Source organism: Parasteatoda tepidariorum, chromosome 3 (genome assembly GCF_982258835.1).
Source record: "Parasteatoda tepidariorum strain Cologne lab strain chromosome 3, Ptep-v5.0, whole genome shotgun sequence".
NCBI classification, from domain to species: domain Eukaryota; kingdom Metazoa; phylum Arthropoda; class Arachnida; order Araneae; family Theridiidae; genus Parasteatoda; species Parasteatoda tepidariorum.
In genome coordinates, this window is record NC_141757.1 from 44741112 (window position 1) to 44756060 (window position 14949).

Genomic DNA, 14949 nt, shown 5'->3' on the forward strand with positions numbered 1-14949 from the left:
TTTGGGGCCAGCATAGACAAGATTGATAACGTTTTAAGTAGTTCTTTATTTCAACTCGGAAAGGTAGAACTAAAACCAGACTGAAATTAATTTCAATTTAAGCCTCATTTAGGAATAAATATTAATATACTTTAATTAAAATACTAATTTGTAATTGAGCATTTTGCTGTGATAAAAAAACCATAGTGAACGCGAACCGATATATTTGGATACCATTATTCAATTTGAAAGCACAGAACCAATCAGAATAAACTTTAAGTTGAATCAATTTTAATAACCATAGTTTTAACAAAATGATGAAATGGTACGAAAGAAAAACTGATGGAGTGCATGTTTTATCGGTATTTTCCTCATTGGAGCAAAGTAAGCATCTCGAAAAAGAGATGTAATGTATCATTTTAATGTAAGAAAAGATTTAAGAAAATTTTCTTAACTTTTTTTTTCACACAAGACTTAGTTGAATATAATATTATATATATATATATATATATATATATATATATATATATATATATATATATATATATATATATATATATATATATATATATATATATATATATATATATATATATATATATATATATATATATATATATATACAGTTTAAAATGTAAACAGTTTAAGAAATATTAACATTGTTATATAATTACACTGTGTTAACTCTGTTTAGTTATATATGCACTCTATATCAAAAAAATCGACGCACCAAGCAGGAGTTGTCCGATTGGAACGAAAATTGGTGGATAGGAAGACAATGTACAGAATAGGAAATGATTAAAATTTCAGAATAATTGAATAATTTATTGCAAAGTCACAGTAACAAGTTCAATAAGGAGTTGACCCGCCTCTAGCCTGGATACAAGCTGCCACACGGTGTGGCATAGACCGATAAAGCTTCCGGATGGTCTCTTGCGGTATTTCCTGCCAAATTCAATCCAATTGTCGAACGAGATCATCAACATTCCGTGCCAGATGCAATCGCTTTCCCCTCATATCCCAGACATGCTCGATGGGAGAGAGATCTGGTGATCTGGCAGGCCAAGGAAGATTTTGACAAGCTTGCAGACAGTTCATAGCAACACGTGCCGTATGTGGTCTGGCATTGTCCTGCTGAAAAACCAGCCCAGGGCGCGGCGAAAGGAACTGTAGCAAAACAGGTCTTAGGATGTCTTCGACGTACCGCTGTGCAGTAAGTGTACCTCTAATGACGACCAAAGGGGTCCGGCTGTCAAAGGAAATGGCACCCCAGACCATAATGCCTTGTTGAGGGCCAGTGCGGCGTGCAATAGTGAAGGTAGGATCCCCCCTCTGCCCTGTGCGTCTCCAAACACGTCTTCGATGTTCGTCAAAACACAGTTGGAAACGGGATTCGTCGCTAAAGACTATACGTCCCCAGTCGGCACCATTCCAGCCTGATCGAGCGTCAATTTTGCGCGTCTTAGTGCGTTCTTGGTGCGTCGATTTTTTTGTTATGGAGTGTATATATATATATAAGCAGTGTTAGCAATATTAAGATATTTAAGTAATTTTTTTGGCAATAGGACCCTTAAATTTCATCAATCTTCTTCCTGTTAAAGGAAGGTGTTGTCTTATTAATTGCGTAATTCGTCTTTTAGATGTGCCTCAGCTGGTCTTACGACTAGGAAGCAAATTGCGCCATTTCCGAATTCAAGAAGGAAACGATGTGTATATGGAATGTGACATTCGTGCCAATCCTTGGGTTACTGAAATTGGATGGGCCTTTGAAGGAAGAGAATTACATACCAATGTTTCTGCAGGGCTCATAATTAGCAATCAATCATTAGTTCTTCAGAAAGTTCAAAGGACAAACAGAGGCCATTATACCTGTTCTGCTTCCAACTCAGAAGGAATGGGAGAAAGTAAACCTCTCTATTTATCAATACAATGTAAGTATATTTACGATTTAAATATCAATAACGACATATACATTCATACGCGAGACAAACAAGTAAAATCTATATAAAGAAGAATGTCATAATAGACTACGATCCACCTCAGGAAACATGGCATCGGATTATTGTAGACAACATTGCGATTATAACGGAATTAACTTTGAAGCATTTATGCTGATTCTAAAAGCGTAATTTTCGTATTCTTGTCCAGAAATGTTTATATCATAATATTTTTGAATTCATGAGATCCTCTTTTAAAAAAACCCCTGGTGTTAAGCATTATACACTATTGTTGCAGTTTCAGCTTTAATTTTTATTGATTGTAAAACTTCTTACACGAAGTTAGTAAAAATTTAGTTTACTGTTTCAGTCCACATTCAGTGTTAAACACGAAACTGTTCATTTTAGAACTCTTTATTCATCCTTTCAGTATGAATAGTGAGTCCTGAAGTGTAACAGCATGTACCTTGATTGTAATAGCATTTATTGTAATAGCATGTGCATTGAATGTATTATTGTAATGGCGCGTTACACTTACAATGCTTTTTAGGTTATATTAAATGGTATATAAGGAAAGAGTAGGCAGAAAAGCTGTAAATCTTTGTAAAATTATTACTCCTATAATACACTTAAAATGCTTAATACCATAAGCAGACAGCAAAGAAACTAGTAAATGAGAACATGAAACGCGATAAGAAGTGAAGTGATTATGTCTAATCGTGTGATTTTAATCGGATTTAATTGGACAATCGATCAAGCAACGTCACGCGCGTATGTCGAATCTGATTGGCTTCTGAACAGACGAATGCCACGATTTAAAACAATGACCAAATGATGACGTCACTAGCAGGTATCCAATATTATTTTTAATATATATATATATATATATATATATATATATATATATATATATATATATATATATATATATATATATATATATGCAGGGTGTCTCAGTTAAGCGTTTCAGAACTTCTGAGAGGGGTAGGGGGCATTCTGACGACTCGAAATTATATAGCAATGTGGGGTCGGAAATGCTTTCCTGAAGCGGTGCACCATACACAGAAGCCCCATAAAGAAAAGAGACCGTAACTGAAAAATCGCTATAATAATACATTGAAAAAATTATATGGCCTCCTCGGTCACCCGACCTATCATGTCTTGATTTCTGGAGTCAAATGAAAACGATGGTTTATGACACCCCTGTTAATAATGCTGGTTGAAAGAATCGCAGTAGCTGCCTGCGTGATATGCCTGGAGTATTGCAGAATGTTCGAATGTCCATGCGCCGGAGATGTGAGGTGCACATTGTAGCCTTTGGCAAAAACTTCGAACACTTACTTTGGCCCATGTGCCATATAATTTTTTCAATGTATTATTATAGCGATTTTTCCCTTACGGTCTCTTTTCTTTATGGTGCTTCTGTGTACGTCACCGCTTCAGGAAAGCATTTCCGACCCCACATTGCTATATGATTTCGAGTCGTTTAGATGCCCCCTACCCCTCTTAGAAGTTCTGAAACGCTTAACTGAGACACCCTGTATATATATATATATATATATATATATATATATATATGTATATATATATATATACAGGGTGGTCCTGAATTCATGGTACAAACTTTAATGGTAGGTACAGGACATTGTAACAATGATTTATTGTATAGGAATGTATAGTCGCAAGTGACGTGGTGTGGCGTAAACAGGAGAAATAACGGCCGGAAGGAAAAACTAAGATTTTATTGAAAGCCTTGTTGACAAGTGTCATGTTTACAGTAAGTGTTCAAAATTGCGTCCACCAGAAGCGATACATGCTTGACAGCGTCGGTGGAGCGATTGGCGTACACGTTCAAAGATGCCTGGTATTTCACGCACACGTGCAGCAGCTACAGATATGCGAGCGACGAGATCCTCATCTGAGTCAATTGGAAGTCTCATAAACAAGATGCTTTAGATGTCCCCATAAAAAGTAATCGAGGCTCGATAAATCGGGAGATCGGGGTGGCCAAGGGATTGGTCCACCACGCCCAATCCATCGAGCACCAAACGTGGCATTCAGGTAATTCCGTACATCAATGCTGAAGTGTGTTGGCGCCCCATCGTGCTGAAACCACATGCGGTTACGAATGGCGATCGGAACAACATGCAGCAGTTGTGGTAACACTTCTTTCAGAAAAATAAGACAGCCTCCGCCACTGAGTCGCGTGGGTAGTAAGTATGGGCCAATCAAAGAGTCGTTCACAATACCAGCCCACACAGTAATACAGAAACGTTGTTGAAACGCATGTGGACGCGTTGCATGTGGATTATCGGTTGCCCACACATGGGAATTGTGCGCATTAAAGACACCCTCGCGTGAAAATGTCGCTTCATCTGTAAATAGCACATCACCTACGAAATCCGGCTGCAACGCACATTGCTGCATCACCCACAGGCAGTAGTTCACGCGGAGAGGATAATCTGCCGGATTCAATGCTTGTACTTTCTGAAAATGGAAGGGGTGTAAGCGATTTTCGTTTAACACTCTGCATACAGTCTGATGACTCACACCTACGTCACGCGCAACAGTTCTTGTGCTTGACTCGGGTCTATCAGCCAGAGTGTTCAAGATGCTTTCTTCCAGCCTTGGAGTGCGTACAGCTCTTAATCGACCAGCGTCATGTCTGTTGATGTCGAACGCACCTGTTTCACAAAGTTGACGATGCAACCGTTGAAAAATTCTATGATCCGGCATTCGTCGATCAGGATACATTCGCGATACATTCGTAACGCAGATCTGCCGTTACCATTTGCACGGCCGTACATGTAATGCATGCCTGCTTTTTCTGCATACGTAAAGTCACCCATCGTCTACGGCAGCACAATTGTGAATGGCGCTTTTCCCTACTGCGATGCATCATTTTCAACGGCGGCTAGACATCTACTGCCCTCTACCGGCAATGATACCAACAGAATCACTCCATTTCTCTTTCCTTTTATTTCCCCTGTTTACGCCTCACCGCGTCACTTGCGACTATACATTCCTATACAATAAATCATTGTTACAATGTCCTGTACCTACCATTAAAGTTTGTACCATGAATTCGGGACCACCCTGTATATATATATATATATACACACATATATATATATATATATATATATATATATATATATATATATATATATATATATATATATATATATATATATATATATATATATATATATATATATATATATATATGGTAAGAAAAAGTCATTTTCCATTTTTTTGTGTTTTAAAAGTCTTAAAAGATATTGCCACGGGTTCTTGTTAGAAATGCTTTTTTCTGTTTTTTCAGGAAAATTCAGTTACTTAGCACAGTTATTAGAATTCCAACAGTAACAGTAATATTTTTACCACCTTTTAAATTGAATTCATGACCATGATGTAATCAAAAAGTTAAAATTATAGGGCGTTGAATACTCTCAAAATATTTTTGGTTATAAAGAGCAGTACAATCATATTCATATCCAGAAAATCATTTTAGACAAAAATTCGAAAGAATAGTATCAAAACCAATTTTAATTACAACTAATTTTTGTTAAGATCATTTATGAATGTCTTAAAAATATATGCTCATATACAAGATCATATTAAGCAATTGCTGGAAATTAAATTTCAAAAAATTTCCTTCAAATGCATACATTTAATGAAATGAGTGAACACAAAAGTAATAAGTAATAATGTGTAAATGGTAAAGAAGCAGTTTTTTAGGAATCACGTATCCTTTAAAACTCATTTTAAATGTTCTGAAATTCAAAGATAGGAATTCTTTCAGCGTAGTTTTCAAAATAGCTTCTTCAATAATGGCTCTTATTTTTCTTTCTTATTAGAAAGCAGCACCGAAATAAAGAAATAAGAATTACATTTCAAGATCAAAAATTGTAATCTATACCATTGCAATTTATATTCAAGAATTCGAATGCTTAATTCTATATCTTCAATGATTCTTTATTCTTACAATTCTCTTTCTTCAAAGAATTAAAATAATTTTAATCCTAATTAGCGTAGACTCTCATAACGAATTGTTCGAAATCGTTTCTTTATCATTAAAATAGAACAAACCCTAAATGAGCTTAGACATTCTTCTAAGAGTAATTAGGTTTCTTTTGTTAAAGATCTTTTTCTAAATACCATCAACAAGTAAATAATGAGTATTCCATCAACGAACGATATCCTTTTCATTGTTTAAATCTTACCTAAAAGTAAAAGTACATTTCAAAATAAATAAGTATGTGAGTTTTCATTATTGATACAATCTACATGAAGTTATGTAAAAATAATCCTAGTCCAATGTTTATTCATAATACTCTTTTAGATGCAAAAAGAGAATTGAGGACAAATCATTTTATATTAAAATTGCAGAGAACCAAATTTTTTAATTATATTTTATTGTCTGAACAATAAAATATTACTAAAACATTCCGGACTTAGTTGTGCAAAATGAAAGTAAATATGTTTGATACAAAGGTCTTTGAGTAGCTAATTAAATGATATTTCTTTGAATGTATAAATAGCTGCTTTGAAGTTCTTAAAAGTTACATTAATTTATATTAATAAACATGTGATTTGTTTTTAATTTTTGAGTTTTCAGTAAACTGATTTAAAAAATATTTTAAAAACTTAGTAATTGTTATAGATTATAATTATTTTTATCTTCTGTGAATAAACTTTTTTTTATTAATGTATTTTTCAACCGGAACCAGCTACGCATATTAATTTGAAAAAATAAACAAGGTGCAATCTCACAAGTTCAGTTCAAGTTTATAATAATAGAAAATAAAGTTAAACTTAACCTGGTTTTTGCTAAATTTAAACCATGATATAAAATAAATAATCCCAAGAAACTGAAGCGTTAAGATATTACTTAATTAAAAGCAAAAATATTCAAATTCAAAAATATACAAATTGGAAATAACAGTTCACGTGTTTCAATCGTTAAAAATAGACGCTAATTTGAAAGCCTCGCCAGATGTGAATGAGGAAAAACAGAAGTAATTTGGAGAAAAAAAATTTATATTTCAAACTACTTTTGTTTCTTCTCATCTACATCTGGAAAGTCTTGAAATGGGGCTCCTATTTTTGAGCGCTTGAACCATGTTGACTGTTATTTCCAATTTGTATATTTTTAAGCAAATTAAGTTTTTAATCAAGCTAAACCATAATAATTTGTGATTAAAATCAGAAACGATTAATGTGAACAATACTTTTTATTTTATTTTATTGGTTACTTTTTAAGGATATATTATATTTGAATGATATTATTGCCCCTAACGTATTCCAAAACGATTGGTTGTAATATCTACATTAAAATGCTTGAGCTTATAATGCGCACATTGATGTAAATGCAGCGTAATTGTATGTTGTGCATATTCTTTTAACCCAACAATGTTGGTAGAATAAATACATTGCGAATTTTTTCTTTTCAGATTCTCCAGTTTGCGTCCCGGGGCAAAAAATACTCTACGGTGCAACAAAGCATGAAGAGGTCAAAGTTATTTGTGAAGTGGACGCTGATCCAACTGATATCACGTTCACGTGGAGTTTCAACAAGTCCGGAGAGAATATTGAAGATGTTCCTTTTGTGAATGAAGGTACTCGTAGTATTGCAACGGTCACTGCCAAAACAGATTACGACTACGGAACTCTTACATGCTCCAGCAGCAACGGCGTGGGTATTCAAAGAGAGCCATGTGTGTTCACTGTTATTACGGCTGGTGTGTATACTAATGCTCAAAATTGAATGTTTAGATTAGATTTATTAGCTGTTATAGACTTGTTAGTGGGTTCCGAGTATTTTTCTTTATTTAAGTATACTCTTCTATTCTCATATTAGCTACCTTGAAACATATTATGTTTCTTTCTTATTCATCTTAAAAATATTTAAGTTAATTCTATTTTACAAGATTGATTTTTCATTTCACATAACATTCGACAAGTTCAAGTACGAAAGTTCAGAGTGACGTAATTCTTCTTCTTCTTCTTAGGCACTACAGCCGTTTTGTTTTTAATATTTTGCTCCTGCATGGTTTGCAATACAGCTCGTTTTATTTAAAAGCAGTAATAAGTTATAACATTTGTATGTGTTAACTTTACATTCATCAAACCGAAATAATTGACCAAAATCTACTTTTTTAATTTTCAGAGATTTCTTATTCTGTATTAACTAATACCACCTAACACAATGATGAATGCTGAATGCTTTAAAATACTTTTTTACTAATGCAACTTAATCATGCAAAAATAATGTTATTTAAATGCATGACTATATTTACAGCTAATTGTTAAGATTTGTAGCTAAACGATTTTTACTTTTTCGAAAATTTTCTATTAAATAATCAAATATTGAATTTGAGTGCTATTACGAGAGTAATCAACGAGTTTATAAGGATAATCACTAGATTAAGTAATCATAAATCATTATTCAAGAATAAAAAGAAAAATAAATGAAATATGACCTATGTTTTCAAAAATTATATTTTAATGCTTGGAATTGGACTTTAGCCAGTAATCTCTGGAAGGAAGTTGGTTAATTTGTTTTAAAAATATTTTAACACAGATGATTTCAAAGCATTGTAATGTAACCAAAAAATATAAGAATACATTAATTTTCCAAATTCCTTTACATAACCTTCTCTGAGACTGTTCTTCGAAAACTAAGTAACAATTCCAAGAGTACAATTCGATGAAACTACAATTCCAATCTGGGGTGCCATAAATATTGTCAAACTATTATTCATGTCAGTGATGATTACTATCTGTGGTAGAAAGCATTACTGGTAATGTGTTAAACGGTGCCTAATATATTAACAGAGGTACCTAATATATGGACTGTCGTAATAGATTTTTAAGGCCTTACGATACTGAATAATATCGAACAGTTTATTTAGGAAATTATAGGCCATTTATCAACTGTTGTCAGTTTGTTACAGTTCGTAGAAGCTGTTACATTAAACATACAGTACATACAGTACCGCTCAAAAGTATTAGTATACCAAGAAACTTATAAAAAAATGGCAAAATTCAAAGTGTCATAACTTCTTTAAAAATGATCAAAAATGCTTCTGCTTTAGCTTATTTTGAAGCTTAAAATCTCTACTTTTATGTACTTTAATTGTTTTTAATTAATATATTTTGCAACTATGAACAATTACGCTCTAAACAATCATCGAAAATTGTATTAATTTTTTGTGAAGTTTGACGCGATGTACGGGCGCAAAGGGGTTAGATATTGTTAATTTTTATTATACCATTGAAAAATTTGGACTTTTAGCTTTCATTTAAAAAAAAATTCCAAAAAAACATGTTTTTTGACGAAGTTATTGTCAAATAAAAAAAAATTTGAAAACAAAAATGTACATACATTTTTGTTTTCAAATTTTTTCTGAGAAAAATACGAAAAAATAAATTTCAAAATATTTAATTGTAAACGTTGATTCTTATTTCATTATTATATTTTCCAAAAAAAAAGTTAAAATTGTTATAAGAAATTATGAAATAATATTATCGAGAAATATTAAATTTTAATTTATTTTAATTAAAAAATTTTCATATCATATTATAATTACACTAAAATTCATTATAATTGCTGAAATATCATTAAATTCTGAAAAAAAAACCTTTTTTTTTTATTTGACAATAACTTCGTCAAAAAACATGCTTTTTTGGAATTTTCTTTTTAAATGAAAGCTAAAAGTCCAAATTTTTCAATGGTATAATAAAAATTAACAATATCTAACCCCTTTATGCCCGTACATCGCGTCAAACTTCACAAAAAATTAATAAAATTTTCTATGATTGTTTAGAGTGTAATTGTACATAGTTGCAAAATATATTAATTAAAAAAAATTAGAGTACATAAAAGTAGCGATTTTAAGCTTCAAAATGAGCTAAAGCAGAAGCATTTTTGATCATTTTTAAAGAAGTTATGACACTTTGAATTTTGCTATTTTTTTATAAGTTTCTAGGTGTACTGATACTTTTGAGCGGTACTGTATGAATAGGTGCAAGACATATATATTGAGAAAAGTTATGTCTAAATGCAAAGTTATCGCGATTTATTTTTTATTATTCAAAAGATTACTCTAATGCAAAATTTTCAGACTAAAATTATGCAAAATATAAGAGTTCTTCATTAATTTCCTAATTTTTATGAAGGTCTAAAAATCTCTCCAAACAAATAATTTATTAAAAAGTTAAATAGCCTTTTTTTAAAAAAATTATTTAAGCTGCCTGTCTACTTCAAAGTTCCAACAACTAATTTTAGTAAGATATTATCTTTGGTTTAAAATTAAAGCATAAAATGTCCTTTGGCGTAAATTCAAGGTAATCCAACTTATCTTTTTTTTTCTCACTTAACTTTTTCATTTCCCTCAGGATAAGAGATTTGAAGAATGTCCTCAAGATACTTATTTTACTTTAACAGCTGAAAGTTTTATTTTTGCATTTTTTGACAGAAAACTTTACCGCATCTTAACAGACAACTTATTGTAATATTTAAAATAAACCAGGGCTCGAAAAAACTCAGAAATTTTACCCGTCCCCGAGGACGGCTTGTCCAACAATGTACCCGTCCTCCTTTGAAACTAACCCGTCGCTTCTAAATAAATACAAATATAATTTTCTCTTATTTATTACAAACATTTATATAAATTGCACAATGAGTTAGTAGTTACTAGGATTACAAATACTAGGATTACATTATACAGTAATAAAAGAAATACTAGGTTACTAATAGTAAAACCTAGTATTTCTATTATGAAATAATTTTTTTCTTTGATGAATTAATTTAAATAATAAAGGTTAAGTTATCTGTCAATTATCATGTCAATTTATCCGATGGTACTGCATTTTTTAAATGAATCAAGTATGACGTTTGCCAGTTCCACAATCAAGCCAATGATTTACAAAGGTTTCTACACAGAAATCTGAAAGAGGTTTTCCATTTAGGTAGATGTTCATAAATGCGTTTAACGCTTCTTGTTTAAGACCTGTAAGTAATGTGTTTTTTTGTAAATTCACTGAAAAGCCCCTTTCAACCGCTGCAGTACTCCCAGACAGAGAAAACATCAATTCCACTATGCGCAGTATGTTGCTGTATTTCGAGATTAGAGGGTCATTTTAAAAGTGAGGCGCTAGACTCTTGTAAGATAACAAAAATTGAAAATGTATCACGAATATTAATGGGAAAATGGCCGTCCGCGCGGACGCTGAATTCGAGAAATTTGTCGTCCGCGGGGAATTTTTGACCGCCGAGGACGGGCGGACGGGCGGTTTTTCGAGCCCTGAAATAAACTATATAATAAGATATAAGAAGGAGTTTATAAAATATAAGATGGTTTTACTTCGCACCTCAAACTTGGGTCAGTAAAAGGAATTGTCTCCAGGGAAATAATTTTTGATTTAGGTATATGCTACTCATAGCTGCAGGTTAAGGTACTATCTGTTGTACTGTGAACCATTTCCATCAGATTTGCAAAACATGTGCTAGCGAGCATTTGTTTTCTATTTCCTAAAAAGTTATTAATATTTTAGTTAGTTAATTTTTTAATAAACAATAACAATCCATTTGAAAACAAAACTGAGGAAGAACAGTACTATAATACCATTCTTTTTTATGATAACATTCAATTTTTTAAGAAAAAAATATTCTTGTTTGTCTTTGCAAACTAAGAAAAAATGTATACATATGCTGTAGTTTGGAGAAGTCTCCGTAATGCACCTAGGACCTGGTCAAAATATGTGAAGAAAATCTAGTGAGCAAAAATACTCTGCCTTGTGGGCTATGACACCTTCAATGTTAAAAAAAGTTTTTAGCAAAGCTATAACATTTTTGAAGTATTTCTCTAAAATATCCATTACCCTTACGTTTATGATCAACTTAGTTCATTTACACCTGATAACATAAAAAATAACTCTGAATATTTGAATACCTAAACTTAATCAACTAGCAAGTTTTTTAAAAAAGAACTCAAAACAAATGCAATCCTAAGAGTGAAATCTAACGGACTATGGTACGAAATGTGCTGATCAAAATACAAGACCATGTTGTACAACTGGAACGATTTTTCTTGTCTTATAATTTACAATATATTTAGTGCGTTTAGCATCAGCAAATGTTGCACTCACCCAAAATTGCAGCAATATTTTTAAATGCCTCCTATCGAGGAATTTCTGTATTCAAAATTAATTCTGATCCCGATTGTGCTTTACGATTACTTGAATACTTTTATATGTTTGTTTTATAGCTGTTTGATTGGAAAATCTATGTTATAATCTATTTACTGTTCAAAATTATATTTAGATTTTAATATTATATTATAAAAATTATAGTATTAAGCATTTTCTGGAAAAAATATATTAAACGTAAGTATTTTCAGTGGCCAAAAAAAATTTTTTTTTGCATGAATATAGTGTCTGAAATTCAATAATAAAGTAGATAAAAGTTTTTGTATATTGTAAAACACAGTAAAGCTGATGGCAGAGTTACATTTAAATTTTAATATTCTTTTCGTTTCGTAAGTTAAGTTCACGAAAAATTTAATATTCAGCTTTAAACTTGTATTTCTCAGGTCCACCAGAACCTGTTCAGAATTGCACCATCATGAACGTTACCCAGCATTCCTTTCGCCTGGAATGCATGGAGGGATCGAATGGCGGTTTAAGACAGTTTTTCGTCATGGAAGTTCACGACACAGCATTGCACAGTCTGAGAGGCAACCAAACTGCTGACTTGCCATTCTTCTTAGCAAGAGATCTTCCCCCTGCCACCAGCTTTGTTGTCGTTGTATATGCTGTGAATGCGAAAGGAAGGAGCCAAGCTGTAGTCCTTAGAGCTAATACTTTGAGCATTAAGCAGGTTGAACAACAAAAAGGTGCGCTGATTAATCTCCCTACTCTTCTCATATAACTATGATTTTTTGTTTCAACTTTCATGCTGAAGAAATATGATTTCATATTGTAGAAAAAATTCGGGTCTTTAACTTGTTAAAATTTAGCGTTGAAACTTTTTCATTGTTTTGCATTTTCCTACAATTATGTACTATAAGAAATTAAACTAAACTCATCAGATACCTTAATCTATTTTACTTTTATTTATTTTTGAATAAGTTTATTCCCACTTCAAAATTTTAGTTTTTTTTTATTTTATTTTCCATAGAAAAATCTAAAATTAACTTATCCTCCACATTTATATTTCATATTCATTTCATTGTAATTAGTGTCTAAATATTTTTACTTAACTTGCTAGAATGAAAAAAAAACTGACTTTATCAAATAGTTATTTGACATAATTATTTTTTTTAACACGATCAGCATTGAACTGTTATCAATAATAGCAAAATAAAGAATTTGTCTGTGCGTGTGTGTCCCTCTTTTAACTCCAGAACTGAGTGAACTAGAGTCCTGAAATTCGGACAGTGGGTGAAGGAAGTGATTTTAATTCTCGATTATGAACAATGTTTGAAAATATTTCAGTTAGATGGTTCAGGGGAGACATTTGAAAAATTTAATTTTCTCATTGAATCCCCATTGATATCAATGAAATTTCAAACGATTTTAAAAAAGATATCGCCAGTGATGTTTGCTTTCTCATATTTCCCATTTTTTTTATTCATTAAGTCAGATAAACACTCAATGATCAGCGTGAATGTAGTAGCATAGGTGAACTACGTCACAAAAATAATATTTCAAAAATAACTTGAAACCAATACTATCTGTAATAAAAAAATAAACTTAAAAAGCAAAATTAATGTAGAAATGGTATAGTGTGACTTTGAGGAGAACTCCTCTAGACTGATAGTCTGGGCTGTCTGCTGCTATGGTAACAAGCAAGATCACATTTCTAATTGGGGTGAAATGGACAGCGACTTTGAGGAGAACTCCTCTAGACTGATAGTCTGGGCTGTCTGCTGCTATGGTAACAAGCAAGATCACATTTCTAATTGGGGTGAAATGGAGGAAAGAAGGTGTCGATTGGTTTACTAACGACGACCTACTTTAAGATTAAAACAAAACTATTCACCCTACACCCCTATTCGAAGTGATCTTTCCTCGTAACCATAGCACCTACCACGACGCGAGACGGGTGACTGGGGGAGTTCTGAAAGCCGCACTATACTGATTTGATTAGGAGAAAGCAAAATTTCGCAACGCTATATTTAAGACAATGTAATGTAACGGAAATTAAAAAAGTTATTTACTAAAAAGCAAAGCTAATGGAAAAGTGGTACTAGTTTGTTTAGAAAAAAGTTAATAGTCGCAAAACTATTATTAAGGACAATAATGCTTAATTAACTATGTTAATACAAATTGAAATAAAAAAAAGGTATGTACTGGAACGCAAAATTTATGGAGAAATGAACCTTCAGGAGGAACATAGAAAAGCACCCTACTGTTATTGACGACAGTGGTGCTTAATTAATTTTGGTAATAGTCACCTTCAATATTATGGCAATCAGTGCAATTTAATCAGTACCAAATATATTAACCCTTTGCTGTCGTATGTCTACTCTTAGCCACCAACGCTTTTTTGCCGTTCTAGTCGTATGTCTGCTCTCAGTATCCACAGCAAGGAACCATACGGATCTCAGATTATATTCAGTTGACAAGCTTCGGAGATATTCCGCGGAATTCGAAATAATATTTTATAAATTGTGTTTAAATAAATTAATTCCAACCAGCATGACACCCAGGTATAGACTTATTACTGCCGCAAAGGGTTAATGTAATTAGACTTAATATCTCTGGTACCTACTAAGACTGTATCAATGCTGCGCAGTTTTGATATAGATATTCTGGAAAGAGTTTTCACAGGCCTTTGAAAAGCATAAGTACCAGTGAAAATCGCTTAATTGTTATGAAATTCGACTATCTGGAACTGTCCACGAGCAATTGAATCATGCAAAATAAATACAGATAATCTTTATTTTCAACAATGTTTTGATTAATTCAGATGATTATTAGATGCTTAATAGAAATGTGTTCTGCTTAATCTAATAGCTTAACG

At 32.1% G+C, this 14949-nt stretch overlaps 1 protein-coding gene across 2 annotated transcripts in view; it reads left to right on the forward strand.

The window, feature by feature from the left end:
* LOC107444435 (neural cell adhesion molecule 2-like) overlaps positions 1 to 14949 on the forward strand; it is a 204825-nt gene that overhangs the window by 170820 nt on the left and 19056 nt on the right. For both annotated transcript variants that reach the window (XM_071178773.2, XM_071178770.2), the window contains exons 6-8: positions 1620 to 1910; positions 7373 to 7660; positions 12515 to 12817. In XM_071178773.2, coding sequence (XP_071034874.2) covers positions 1620 to 1910; positions 7373 to 7660; positions 12515 to 12817 — 882 coding nt within the window. The remainder of the gene's footprint in view (positions 1 to 1619; positions 1911 to 7372; positions 7661 to 12514; positions 12818 to 14949) is intronic.